This window comes from Panthera pardus, unplaced genomic scaffold, assembly GCF_024362965.1.
Source record: "Panthera pardus isolate Hobbes unplaced genomic scaffold, ASM2436296v1 HiC_scaffold_9, whole genome shotgun sequence".
Classification (NCBI taxonomy): Eukaryota; Metazoa; Chordata; class Mammalia; order Carnivora; family Felidae; genus Panthera; species Panthera pardus.
The window spans coordinates 7,768,372-7,782,616 of NW_026527024.1; the positions used below are offsets into that span (position 1 = coordinate 7,768,372).

At 49.0% G+C, this 14,245-nt stretch overlaps 1 protein-coding gene across 5 annotated transcripts in view; it reads right to left on the reverse strand.

Annotated features, from left to right (window-relative positions):
- Positions 1–4,322, reverse strand: part of NCAPG2 (non-SMC condensin II complex subunit G2) — a 64,742-nt gene extending 60,420 nt beyond the window's left edge. For 3 of the 5 annotated variants that reach the window (XM_053898668.1, XM_019424952.2, XM_053898669.1), the window contains exons 1-2: positions 2,827–2,958; positions 2,296–2,415 (exon numbers count right to left, since the gene is read on the reverse strand). In XM_053898668.1, the coding sequence (XP_053754643.1) occupies positions 2,296–2,373 (78 nt within the window). In that variant the 5' untranslated portion in view covers positions 2,374–2,415; positions 2,827–2,958. Of the gene's footprint in view, positions 1–2,295; positions 2,416–2,826; positions 2,959–3,765; positions 4,210–4,260 lie in introns of those variants that run through there. The other 2 variants (XM_019424955.2, XM_019424958.2) reach the window with 2 other exon arrangements.
- Between the last annotated feature and the right edge of the window lie 9,923 nt (positions 4,323–14,245).

Below are 14,245 nucleotides of genomic sequence, written 5' to 3' on the forward strand. Positions count from 1 at the left end.
TTCAACCTTTCCAGTCCTCCCAGCCTGGACTGTACTTTTCTCCTCTGTTCTCTTCCTCTCACACAGGGTCAGCAGGCCAGCCCCGGGGAGCACAGGAACTCACTTCCACCCGCAAACTCGGGCTCTTTTTCAAGGCAAATGTCATGTTTACTCCCATATTTATGTATTTCTTAGTGATTTGACTTGCATAAAATGCTGTTTTTTTATTAGGTCACTATCTCTTTTTTTAAATGTGTCACTGGTGAGGTTTTTGAGTGTTCTGCCCTTACCCCCATTTTTCCCATAATCCTTCTGTTTATTGCCCATTCGGCAGAGTACGTGATTTTTAGCAATGTGTGATACTGCATTATAGCAGAACTGAGATTATAGCAGAATTGATGGGAGGTCCACCTAGCAGGCTTCCAACAGACTTAACTGCTTGGTTGACCATGTGAAACCTACAGAATGGCTCTTTGTATCATTCAACTTGAAGAAAACAAGTGATGTACAATCCTGCATATTTTCATTTTTTTGTTTAACTAAGAGCTACGTGGTGATTGACATACTAAATTACTGTGAATAAGGTGTGCTATTCATGAACTAAAACTAATGGCTATTAATACGAGGACTAACTCGGCATCCTACTGAGATGTCCGCTGCTGAGCGACAATTCAAGGCTCTCCAGCACGTGACGGGGACAGCCGGAGGGAAGCACCTCAGAGAGTGCTCTGTGACCCTGCATGGACTGTGCCACCCAAATGTTGCTGGCTTTGCCTTTTGATTTCAGATCATTATCATTTAGCTTCATCACCATCAATTTAGTGATTTTAGTTAACACTACGATACTAGTTTGCAACAAGTCTTACGAACTTTAAACTATATGTGTGCTGCACATCTAATATAATACAAATCACCCACACTCCTACTAAAGCAGACATTAATGTAACATCTAAATAGTTGGCTCTCACAGACACTTCTGTGATGTGCTGCTCGTGAACGTGTGCTGGTTATGTGTAAGTTTACAGGGTACCATTTTACAATACAAAATCACCTCATAAGCTCATTTCTCTCCTATAAAGAAAAATAACTTCATGAATGTTGCTAGCAACAAATTTACTGTTAGGTTCCTCTCTACTTCTCAGTGACTACTAACTTAATCTTCACTGCATGAGGTATGTGTCTCCTGCCCCAACGTCACGAGCATTTTAGAGGTGGTGCCTCAAGTGTTGGGTTCCTCAGAGTTCTGTCCAAGGCTTCTCTCATTACACTACAGATGATCCCGTGTGTTCCCATGACTGAAGCTTCCAAGTGCCACTGGGGACACCCAAATCTGTCTCTCCCCAGGCCTCTTTCCTGGGCCTCAGATACTATCCATCCACCTGCTGGACACCAACTTGTGCCTGTCCCCCCGACAGTCATCCAGAACGTCCCAAACTGAGCCTATCTTCCCACTCAAACCTGCCTTCCTCCCACATCCAAGATCTCACTGGAAGGCACCACAAGTCAAAACCTGGGATCTGCCTTCACCCTTTCCTTGGCGCACATCCAGTCAACAGCACCCCCCCAACTGACAGCTCGCGCAGGGCACGGCCTCTTCATTCCTCTCCAGGCTTTCATGTGGCCCTCTTCCATCTATTCTTCGGATACAAACCCACACTCCTCTCAGGATAAAGTCTCAGCTCCTTAAAATGATAAAGAAAGTCTGACGTAATTCAAGTGTCAGCCCTTGTGTCTTCCTGACCTGGCTTTCTGCACCCTAGCCCTACCGAACGCCTTCAAGTTCAAACACAACGTGCCTTCTCCGGTCCGTAAAGTTATCCCCTTCACTCTGAGACCCTTCCCCACATCCCTCCTTGACTGGCTGACTTCTGTTTACTCCATAGCCTTTCCACTGGGACAGGAAAGAGTCCATGGCTGGATGTGGGCACCCTCCCATGCCCTTGCCCCAGCTGAGTCTTTACTCTGCTGTATTTCCAGACCTGAATCCACAACAACACTGTAAATAACTTGAGGACCAAAAGAATATGTCTTCCTCACTATGCCACCCACACAGCAAGAGATCTCTAAATATTTAAGTGTATAGAAACACACTGTGTTACATCACTCAGCATTCTTACAACTCTCCTAAAAGAAGCGGGAAATACCATTTGTGAGTACCTGCCGTCAGCAGGTCTATTTGAGTAGAGTCCTGTTTTTTTTAAATAAATCCTGGTTCCTAAGGATTCACTGAGACTACGAGATTTCATTTGTGTACTGATTTTAAAAAAAGTCTTATGTTAACAGCCGAATTACAATGAAGCTAAACATAAAACTTACATCAAGTTGAATAAACTGCAAAAATTCTCCAATCAGCTCCTTAGACACTGCTTGTACAAATGTCTCTCGTTTTTCCATGACAGATGAAACTGCTTTTCATATGGCATTTATTCTGTAACCCTAAGCAGAAAACACAGTCATACTGAAACTTGAATTTGCAAATATATCTTTTCCTACGCGACATAATTTGGCACTAACATCCAAAACTGCAAAAAAACAAAACAAAAAACAAAAACCTGTGCCATCTATGGTAGACAGTTTTTAACAATATTCGGACGTAAAACAAGTTACATCTACAAAATAATTCCCTTACTTTCTTTACTGAGGACAGTACCAACATAACACTATGTTATTACCAATTGTCAATGAAGTTACCAACAAAGGAAAGAAATCCAAACGGCTCGAGGAGGCTCGCCTCCTCTCCCTTTAGTGCCTTAGCAAGATGCTCAGGCAGGTCTGAGTCAGTTCAACAAAAGGCTGATCCCATGAAAACATGGGGCAAAGTGCCTTGGGAACAATCAAAGAAAGTACTGAAGAAAAAGAATGAAAGCGGAGCCCCGCCGCTAGATCCTGAAGACTGTGCCTCTCCGAAGTGCCATTCCGCAAAAACAACGCAGTCGCAGCCGCCCGTTGCTGGGCGAGGCGCTGGGCCCCCCCGGGAGCCTGGAGGGAGAGCAGACCGTTAGGCGCCCAATCACAGGAGCCCGCTCCCACCCGCGCCGGGACCAGAGCTCCAGGGAGTGCGTGCAACCGCCCTGCCCGCGGCGGCTCCCCCGGGAAACCCTACTTCCCATTCGCACCCCGGGGCCGAAAGCCAGCAGCCAACGGGCAAGGTAAGTGATGGAGCACACATGCAAGCAGACCCTTCGCTCCAGAAACCAATGAGAACCTCCCGGGCCTTACAGACAGAGCAATCTGGAAAGTCACTGGCACCAATGACAACACTTTCGGGGACAGAAAGTCCTCGCAAACCTCGGGTTCCAGGTCTTAACGTCTAAGCTGAACCCACAAAAATGGAAATAACGTGTGCCCAGTGCGTACCACTGGGGCCTGGCCACCTCACTCCTCGGCTCTGCGGGCTGAGCTAGAGAACAGAACTTCCGATTGGCCCGGCAGCAGGCAGGGTGGCCGGCGACAAGCTTGACGACTAATAATGGCCAGCAGCAGCCCATGGGTTTAAAAACAAACACTCCGAAAAGGTGCGCTCGCGACACGGACTCACACGTCCTGCGCGCGGGTCTCTGAACTCTGCCCCTCCCGTGGACCCGTGGGAACGCCCCTGGCGTGCTCCGCCCCCAAGGGCACCCGCGGCACCTCAGCCTCAAGTACGGCAATCTACGTGTCCTGACCGCGTTCACCACCAAACGCCCCATCTCCTGACACTCGTGACTGCAGCTGCTTCCAACTCCCAGGCTACTCCCCCCCCCCCCCCCCCCCCCCCCCGCAGGGGCCACCTTCGGCTTCTCGTACTATTCGTGCCCGCGTCCGCGCCCGTCCGGCCAGATGCTGCCTGCAGGCTGAGGCGTCATCGCACACGCAGTTATCCGTCCCCACGGCGGCAGGGCGCTCTTCACACAGGAGCCTGGACCGAATTAGGAGGAGCGTTCAAAGGAGGCGCCTGTCGCCTTGTCACCACCTGTGGGGCTGCGCTCCAGCCCCCCCCACGAACAAGCCCCCGCCCGGAGCAAAGCACTCCCGTCAGAACGACGACATACGCTTGGGGACAGGTTCCCGGGCAGCCTGGGTCCAGGGCCGGGGTCCTCTGTGAACTCGGCCCCGGAGTCGGGGCGTCGGCGCGCTCAGGCCCCGGTGCCCGCCGCCCCAGGACCGCCGCAGAGCCACCGGCCGGGCCGTGGAGCCCACGCGGAGGCTGTGCGACTGGGGGCTCCACCTGACCGACCCCCGCCGCTTCCCGGTCCCTGCCCCCGCCCGGAGCCCTTCGCCTGCCGGCACCGCGGCGCTCACCTCGTCCCGGAAACCCGCCGTTTCCCGCGCTCGGACCAGATTCAAACCCGCCCGCCCGCGCCCGCGACGCGCTCCGCCCGCCTGCGCGTCATCACGCGCCGCTCTCGCGAGAGCCGGGCACACCTGGGCGGGGCCGCCGGAGGGCACGCTGCACGCCCCGCCCCGCCCCGCCCAGCGGCGTCCCGACCACGCCCTACGCTGCATACCCCGCCCCGCCCTGCCTTGCTCTGAGCCCGGGCCCCGCCCCAGGCCCCTCCCGCTCTCCCGGTCCCGCCCTGCGTTTTCTTGCTCCGAGCTCGGGTCCAGGCCTTGGAAGGCCACTGCCCGCCCGGGCCACGCCCCTCCCACGGGAGAGCAGATCTGGCTTGTTTTTATATTTATTTACTTTTTAAAGTTTATTTTGAGAGAGAGCGTGAGCCGGGTAGGGACAGAGAGAGAGGGAGAGAGAGCGAGAATCCAGAGTAGGCTCCTCACTGTCAGCGCAGAGCCCCCACACAGGGCTGGGACTCAGGAACCGTGAGATCATGACCTGAGCTGAGATCAAGAACCAGACACTTAACTGACTGAGCCACCCAGGCGCCTCTCTGTATGCTAATTTTTAAAAAGTGTTTATTTTGAGAGAGAAACTCCCAAGCAGACTCTGCACTGTCAGCACGGAGCCAGCCCAATGTGGGGCTCAGGAACCGTGAGATCATGACCTGAGAAGAAATCAAGAGTCCAACTCTAAACAGAATGAGCCACCCAGGCACCCCTGGCTTTTTTTAGTCTGAAAAATAAATGTGGCCTAAATGGCTGAAATGACTGCAATATCAACATAATTATAAAGATTGACTTTTAGAAACGGTCACATCACTATAAATATCCAATGGAATCAATACTATAGCAACTGGTCACCTGGTCTTCCTGAAGTGTTTACAGCCAGTCTCCCAAATTAGGCAATCCTAGCATAAATCTGTTTTTGCTAGAAGTTTCTGTGGGTCACATCTCCAGCAAGATACAGATTTCTTAAATATTTTGTGGCCATAAAGCTCTAGATTTTAAAACTTTTACATTTATTAGGGATACAAAGAGATCAAAACCATATAAAAAATTATAAAAGTTTTGACAAGTACTTGTAAAACTATACAATTTTGTTGAAACACATCTTAATGCTATGGTTAAGACTTTTTTCAGTTAACTCATGTTTCCAAGGATGAATATTCTATTCTGATTTTTTGTGTTTATAGACATAAATATTGAGAAAATGTGTTCACATAAACAAATGAAAAAAAAATGGGATGAATGGGTTGCTCGGTCAGTTAAGTGTCCAACTCTTGGTGTTAGCTCAGGTCATCATCTTGTAGTTTGTGGGTTTGAGCCCCTTGTTGGGCTGTGTACTGACAGTTCAGAGCCTGCTTGGGATTCTCTCTCTCTCTCTCTCTCTCTCTCTGCTCCCCTCCTGCTCTCTCTCAAAATAAATAAATAAACTTAAAAAAATGAAAAAAATTAATAGTAATGACACTCTATTCCTTGAACATATTTTAGTTAAATGCCAAAAGTCACATACTGATCACAAACATATCATCAATTTTTTTCTTTACATTTTATATCTATGTATTTTTTAAAAATCCATCCGTGAAAAAGGAGCCAGGTGTTGGTTTCCTACAGGGGGAATGTTCTCATGGAGGAACCTAAGGCTAAGCTGGCCGACGTCATTTCTTGTTCTTTAATGGATTCTGCGGTGCCACGCTTGTCCTGTCAGGTCCAGGAACCTCATTCAGTGAACGCAAAGTCCTCTTCGGACCACCCGGCTCGTTGCTGAGCATCGTCAATCAAATCAAGGCCCTGCCATCCCTCTGGACCTCGCTGTCCACTCCCCGGAAGCTTTGATTTTGTCAGATCCGCACAGACCCAGAGCTCTACCCCCATCAATTCTTTTATTTTAATTTGTATCAGCTAATAAGTTGATTGGGCTTTCCTTCAATTTTTGGTGAAAGCAAAGACTTTCAACACCTGAAATTCAAAATACGTTTTTATCCAGTCACTTGGAGTCATTCACTTTCTTAGTTTCTAGAAAGTTTGCCAAAAATCTTTGCCCACGTACATTCAGTCACTATTCATTACAGTGTATTGTTTACTCTTTCATTTTAAAGGCGTTTTTGTTGATATTATTTTTTAACATAAAAGCTTTTATCTCCTGATTTACATATTTTTCCCTTGGAGTTTCCTCATCCATACAATGGGGGCTGGGATGGTCTGAGTGAGTGAAGTGCTGGGAGGCCATTCCCACAATGCATGAACGTGCCTTTCCTCAACAGAATGAATCCCAGGCCTCCTCCAAACCCCGTACAACTTCACTCTGTCTTCAACCCTGTCGTGTGACGCAGCCTCTGAACCCTCCTCTCCACCAGCCCTGTCTGCGTCTCCGTGTCAAGACTATGCCCTGTTCAGCCCTACGTCCTAAGTCTGGCACTTTGTTTGTTTGTTTGTTTGTTTGTTTGTAAGCTCCACGCCCAACATGGGGCTTGAACTCACAACCTCAAGACCAATAGTCCCATGTTCTGCCTGAGATAGCCAGGCTGCCCCTGGCACATTTTAGATGTTTGAAGAAAATGTTTTCTGAATAAATGAACGAATGAGGTGTGAGGGTGATCTCCCTTCCCACGTGGTAAGGTTCTAAGGCCCCATGGCAAGGCAATATAAACTAAGCCTGAAGCCGTTTGGGACGGAACATATAGGCTAAAATAATATTTCAATAAAGGACCAGCTGTAAAATTCAGGGTTTTTTTTTTTTTTTAATTTTGTATTGGGCAAATAACACAAATCGCATTGTTCAAATTCAAAGGAAACCACTCTTACCACTTTCCTGAGTATCCTTCCAGAATATTTCTGGAAGAAAACACAAAATTTGTCACTTCATTATAATATTTATAACCAGGAAAATAACCTAAACAAGAGGACATCACTGGCTAGGAACTTGAACATGGGGCTGATGAGAAGGAGCATTTCACGGTTGTTCTGGGTGGAGCAGAGCACAGGGCCAGCCCTCAGAGCTGGACGCCCTCCAGCCCCTGAGTCACTGATTCCAAGAAAGAGGGAGGGTTCATGACTAATCAAGAGGCAGCTGCAGAAACATTTCCTTCCTTTTTGTGGTTTTATACTATAGCGTCTCTAAAAGTAAAAGTTGAACTTGGGAAATGTGGATGTGGATATTCGAACAACAATTAAAGAAAAAGCAGAAGTCATTGGAAGCTCAGGGCCCACCCTTGCCCTCTACCCGTGGGAACTGGGCCAACAGGCCCCACAGGGCACCTGCCGGGCCTGGATTGAGTGACCCCTTAGGGGAGCCCTAGGGGTGGCAGGGGACAGCTGGCTGCCCCTATGCGTGCTGTGAAAGCTCCTGGGTGCACATACAAAAAGAAGTATGAACCCCACCTCATACCATTCACAGAAATTCACTCAAAGTCGATCAGAGAGCCCCATTAAAGCTAAAACCATAAAATGTCTATAGAGGGCGCCTGCGTGGCTCTGTCCTTTGGTCTCCCACTCTGGATCTCAGCTCAGGTCTTGATCTCAGGGGCGTGACTTCAAGCCCCACATTGGGCTCCGTGCTGGGCCTGAAGCACGTGCTGGGCCTGTTGTTAAAAAACGACAAACAAAAACTAAAGTGTCTATATATGTCTTTCCTCTTCCTTCTCCTTCTAAACAATGTCCCTGGAACAATTTGCTCTTCAGGAGACCCTGACCATCACCAAACCTTTCCTTGCAAGCCTTCAGTGCTTTCTCCTTGCTTTAGGAAAAACACCAGGGTGCCCGGCCCTTGCCTGCCTCCTCAGCCTGGGCTGCGCCCCTTTCTGACTTGTCCGTTCCTGGGGACCCCGCAGGGTCCCTCACTCAGTGCCTTCACCCCACCTGCCTGAACCCTCCCTTCCCCCTCACTGCCCATGGCTCACACGCCCTGCAGAGCTCAGCTAGTGTAATTTCCTCCTAGACACAGAACTCCGCCCACGGCACACAGCATACAGTAGGCGCTCACTGAATGCATGGAAGAATGTGTGTCCACAGGGCTTGGCGGTGACCCTACTGAGGCCCCTTGTGGAGCTGAAAGAGAAATCAGACACAGCCGGTGTCCAATTCGCAGGAGGAAAGGTGTCATCATGAGCAGGGCCCACCCTTTTGAGTGTCCCCAGGATGTCATTCACATTTGGCAACTTCTATTAAACATGTGGCCCCTGGGGCACCTGGGTGGCTCATTCGGTTGAGCGGCCGACTTCGGCTCAGGTCATGATCTCACGGTCCGTGAGTTCGAGCCCCGCGTCAGGCTCTGTGCTGACCGCTTAGAGCCTGGATCCTGTTTCAGATTCTGTGTCTCCCTCTCTCTCTGACCCTCCCCCGTTCATGCTCTCTCTCTGTCTCAAAAATAAATAAATGTCAAAAAAAAAAAACAAAAAAACAAAACATGTGGCCCCTGACCCCTTAGTCAGGAACCAATGCCCTTTCCTTTCTTTCTTTCCTTTTAATATTTACTTATTTATTCAGTGAGAGAGAGAGAGCATGAGCAGGGGTGGGGCAGAGAGAGAGGGAGAGAGAGAAGCTGAAGCAGGTTCCTCGCTGTCAGCGGGGCTCGATCTCAGGAACCGTGAGATCATGACCTGAGCCGAAACCAAGAGTCGGGCACTTAACTGACTGAGCCACGCAGGCGCCCCAATACATTTAATCTTTTTTTTTTTTAATGTTTATTTTTGAGAGGGGGGAAGGCAGAGAGAGAGGGAGACACAGAACCCGAAGCAGGCTCCAGGCTCCACACGGACAGCACAGAGTGGGACACGGGGCTCGAACTCACAAACCTCCAGATCGTGACCTGGGCCTCAGGCTCAACCAACTGAGCCACCCAGGCACCCCACATTTAACCTTAATAACAATGGTTTAAAAGTAATTATTTTGCTGTATTAATTAATTAATTTATTTATTTTAATTTGCTCATTTTTGAGAGAGGGGGGAGAGAGCAGGCACACGCCTGTGCATGTGCTCAGGCAGGGAAGGGGCAGAAAGAGGAGGGCAGACGGAGGGTCTGAAGCAGGCTCTGCGCTGACAGCAGACAGCCCAACGGCCCGACATGGGGCTCAAACCCACAAACTGCAAGATCATGACCCGAGCCGAGGTCGGACACCAACCGACTGAGCCGCCCAGGCGCCCCTATTTTGCTGTCTTTACATTTAACTGTGCTGGTTTAGAAATCACCTCAGTCCTTTCCTCATCCTGAGAAGTCTGTAGAACATGCTGGTGGGATCTGCCTATATTCCTGCCACCCCGGCTTCATAACCAGCCCTGAGACCGTGGGTAAATCATTTTCTCTGAGAGCCTGGTTCTTCTCCTGCGGGAGAGGTAGCGCTAAGGTCGCTAGTGGCTCCTTCCAGCTCTAAACTTGTACAAGATGTGCCGAAACGAAGGAAACGGCACATCAAACCTCTAAAAGCCTCAGCGTGTTGCCGTGGCTACGGTGCCGCCCGGTGGGACTGAGGCCCCTGAGGTGAGAAAAGGCGTCAGTCAGCCTGCTGTCCAAGGACTGGCCAGGTGACCCCTAGCGGATTCTCATGTCATATTTCCTTTCTCACATGAAGACACACACTTGAAGGGCAATTTTGGTCACAACGCGTGCTTCCACTCACTTCCTCCACTCCACACAGCTCTGAAAGATGAGATTTAAAGAGGAAACAAAGAATGCATAGCTGTGCCCCACGGAGCATATGTGGAACAGGATCCTGAGGACATGGGTTTGCAGTCAGCAGACAGGCAGGTGCGTCCAGAGGGCAAAAGGGCTATTCGTGCACCACAGAGAACAGAGACCAGGTCTGGGCTCACTGCCCACAGCCAAGGGCCAGCTGGACCTGTTTGTCCAGGAAAAGACGCTGACAAGCTCAGAAAGCTGGTACCTATGGCACAGTTAATAGGGAGCCACGGGCCAAGACGTAAGCTTGGGACCAGCAGCTACAGCAAGTCCCCTCTCACTTGGATACAGGAGCCGTTGTCTCAGATCTCAAGTATCACCAAGGAGTGGGGTCTCGGAATGTCCTTTAAGACCTGCTCCGGACCAGGGATTAGGAGGGCAAAGATTGGGGAGGGGGTAGGATGAGCTTAGTTGCCCCCCAAATAATCAATATTCTGTAGACCATCTTCTCTGGCCTCAGTGCATTTAAATTAGTAACCAACAGCAAAAAGGTAAGGGAAAACATTCTTGGACACTTAAAAATGTCCTGAAAAACTCGTGGAATAGAGTCGGTCCCAGTGGAGATTAGAACACACTTGGATCTAAACGGCAGGGAAGGTACTTAACACACTTGGGAAGTGAAGCTACAGCAGGTGTTGCTCGCTTCACTGAATAAATATAAACCTTTTAAAAGAAATACTGAAAATAAGTTCGATGTTGACTCTAGGAGCTAGGAAAAGAGCAGCTCAGGAAACCTGAGGTAGATAGAAAGGAAGCAAGCAGATTCTGATACAAAAATGAGAAACAGTTGGTGTAATAAACTAAAAAGTAGGGTCTTTACAAAACCAATAAAGTAAACTGACTTCTAGTAGGGTTCCATAATCAAGAAAAAATAGAGGATACAAATAAATAATATTAGGGGCGCATGGTGGCTCATTCAGTTAAGCGTCTGACTTCAGTTCGGGTCATGATCTCACAGTTTGTGGGTTCGAGCTCCGTGTCGGGCTCTGTGCTGACAGCTCGGATCCTGGAGCCTGCTTCGGGTTCCGTGTCTCCCTCTCTCTCTGCCCCTCTCCCACTCATGCTCTGTTTCTGTCTCTGAAAAATAAATTCATGTTAAAAAAATGTTAGTAAAAAAACCAAATAAACAATATTAGGAAATTAAAAGAAAATGCAGCTATGATATAATAGAAATATTAAATTCATAAGAAATATTTTTGCAATAAATTTGAAAGCATAAAGTGGATACTCTTCAAAACTGATTTGGTAAGAAATAAACACATAAACTAATACAAAATTTTGAAACAAATTTTAATCGAAATCTCCCTATTCAAAGGGTAATGGTTCAGAAAATTTTATAGGCAAGTTTCACCAGCTTTTCAAGAAACAGATGATCGCTATCTATACAAATTGTTTCCGAGAACAGAACAAAAGGAAAAAAAGACTCACCTCACGGGACCACAATCCCAAATAAACCATGTGCACGCAAGCCTTGCCTCAGGCTCTGCTTTCAGGGGAACCTAGGCTCAAACTCAGTTTGAGAAGATGATCTTGGAAGATCTAAACGTACCCACACATGCACATCCACACGTGGGTATGCAGACACATACGCACACATGTGTGTGACATGACACACAAACACGCAAGTGCACCCACACACAATACACGTGTATGCAGACACACGTACGCACATGCACGTGGCATGCACATACAAACACGTGTGTGCACACATAATACACATGTGTATGCACATGCGACATGTACATACAAACGCGTGTGTGCATGTGCACACATAATACACAGGCGTACGCACACACACGACGTAGATACAAATGTGTGTGCATGCGCACACGCATAGCACACATATGTATGCACACACATGCATGTGACAGGCACATGCAAACACACGGGCACACACATAATACACATGTGTGTGCAGATACACGTGCATGGCATGCACATACAAACACGCATGCTCAAAATAATACACGTGTGCAGAAACACGTACACACATGCATGTGAAATGCACATACAAACACACATGGGCGCACACATAATACACATGTGTGTAAAGATACGTGTGTGTGGCATGCGCAAACACGCGTGTGCACACACAATACACATATGTATGCACACACGTGCGGTACATACAAACACGTGTGTGCATGCGCACACACAGTACCACGTGTATGCAGACACATGCAGACACATGCACATGACACACAAACACGCATGTGTGCACATACATAATACCACATGTGTGTGCAGACATGTGTATACATGTGCATGTGGCATGCACATACAAACACACGTGTGTGCACACACCCACATCATACACATATCGGCACCTCACACGCACGCACACACATCACTCACAACCACACATATATGTGCATACATGCTCACAATCACACAGAACATAAATGCATGTGTGCATACACAAAACATACACGCATGCATCTGCACATGTGTGTACACACGTACATATATATACACAACACACATGGATATATGCACACACTCACACGCACACGTGTCAAGTAATAGACATACCTGCACACACAACACGCACATACACCCATGTGCCCATGTACTCCCAGTGTACACACAACACACATGTGTGCCCACTCACATGTGCATGCACGCACACTTTTGCACACATACTCGCACACACACTCGTGCAGGCGCTGGCATACGTATACGTTTGGCCGCTTCCTCACTGGCCTGCATACCGCCTTATACATAGTGTGTGTGTACATAAACGTCGCTGGCTGGAGAGCATTATCACAGCCTGGCCTTCCTTTGTATTTGGAGAAAGTCAACAAGATGCTGCATAGGTTTACATTCTCAAAGAAGAGGAGTATACGAGTGTACAACAAAAAGTTCCCCAAAGCTATTTCCTACACTTGACCAGAAAGAACGAGCAGACTTTACTAGCTCCTGTGGCCCGGGAGCTCTCCTTTGCCGGGTCCAGACCCTCACGTTCAGGGTGTGGAACCAAACAAATGCAGTCACTTGTGTCCGGGACGAGATGGCGACGGTCAAGGCCCATAAAGGAAATGAAACCTAAGCTTACAAGAGTTGACAGCCCTTCTCAGAAATCAGAAGACATTACCAGTTCCCGAAGGCCAAGTCTGTCCACACCATCTCTGGGCTTCCTTGCCCCCCGACTGAGCTCCCCTAATACAAATAAGAAAGAAGGCCACTAGGCAACTGCAGAAAAAGCCTAATCAGTGGCCCGTTTACCTCGTCAAAACCCCCGTGTCCGTGAGCAACTTGAGACTCACTGCTCCCGGGTCCTTGAGGTCCCCAGCTTGCAGGTCGAAAGCCTGGCGAAAGCTCTCCTCCCTGCCTTGTTTTATTCAGTACGCAGAGTTTGGTTTTCGACAAGGGTGTCCACACGTTAGGGGCGGTGTGACGGACACTTCACCACACCGTCTCCGGGCAAGGTTTTGGAAGAACCGTTGCATAGAAAGCGACCCAAGAAGCTTCTGGTGTTATGTTTTCTTTAAGTTACGCGTAGAGTTGAGGCTCATAACTGAGAGTCGAAGCAGCCTGTGCAGAACTGGACAAGCAAAAGGGAACCTTGGCCAAAGCGGAGAGGTGTCTTCGTATTGAGTATTTGTAAGAAAGAGGAAAGAGAATTCGACACGAGAGAAGCCAGTCTCCATCACCCTGAGATGAGGTTACACAGGGGGCTGCAGTTTTGGTTTTTTTGTTTTGCTGTGGTTTCTTTTTGTCTTATTTTGTGTGTGTTTTAGTTAGAGAACCGCCATTAAAACCTCTTTCATTGGACACAAACCCCACATTGCTGGCGAAGCGATCCCCAGCACGATAGGATTGACCCTCCCCGTTTCATCCAGCGGGGTGTAGGTTCTAGGAAAGTGTGTGTTCTTACAAGACGGGACACTGAGGCCAGCCTGCACGGTGTGGCCCTTGACCCCGTCATCACGTTCGAGGAAAGCCCACGCTGGGACGGCTCTGGGGTGACCTGGCTGGTCTGCGGTGTCCTCGGGTGCCATCATTTAAAGCAGAGCGAGCCAGGCTTCAGAAAACGTGAGTGGCGGGTGCTGGTGGAGAGCAACCGGGGGGATCAGAGGTTCCCTCTGGGAAGAGTCGTGGAGGGAGGGAGGGTGGCTCTTTGGACCTAGAAGCCCCTCGCACCCGCAGGCCGGGACCCTCAGGCAGAAGGTGCCGGTCGCAGACACATCTGTGGCGGGGCTGTGAGCGGGCTCCCACAGGCCGCGTGGGAAGCTCCCGGCCGACCGAGTGCTCGCCCACTCTGTGTGTGACCTTCCA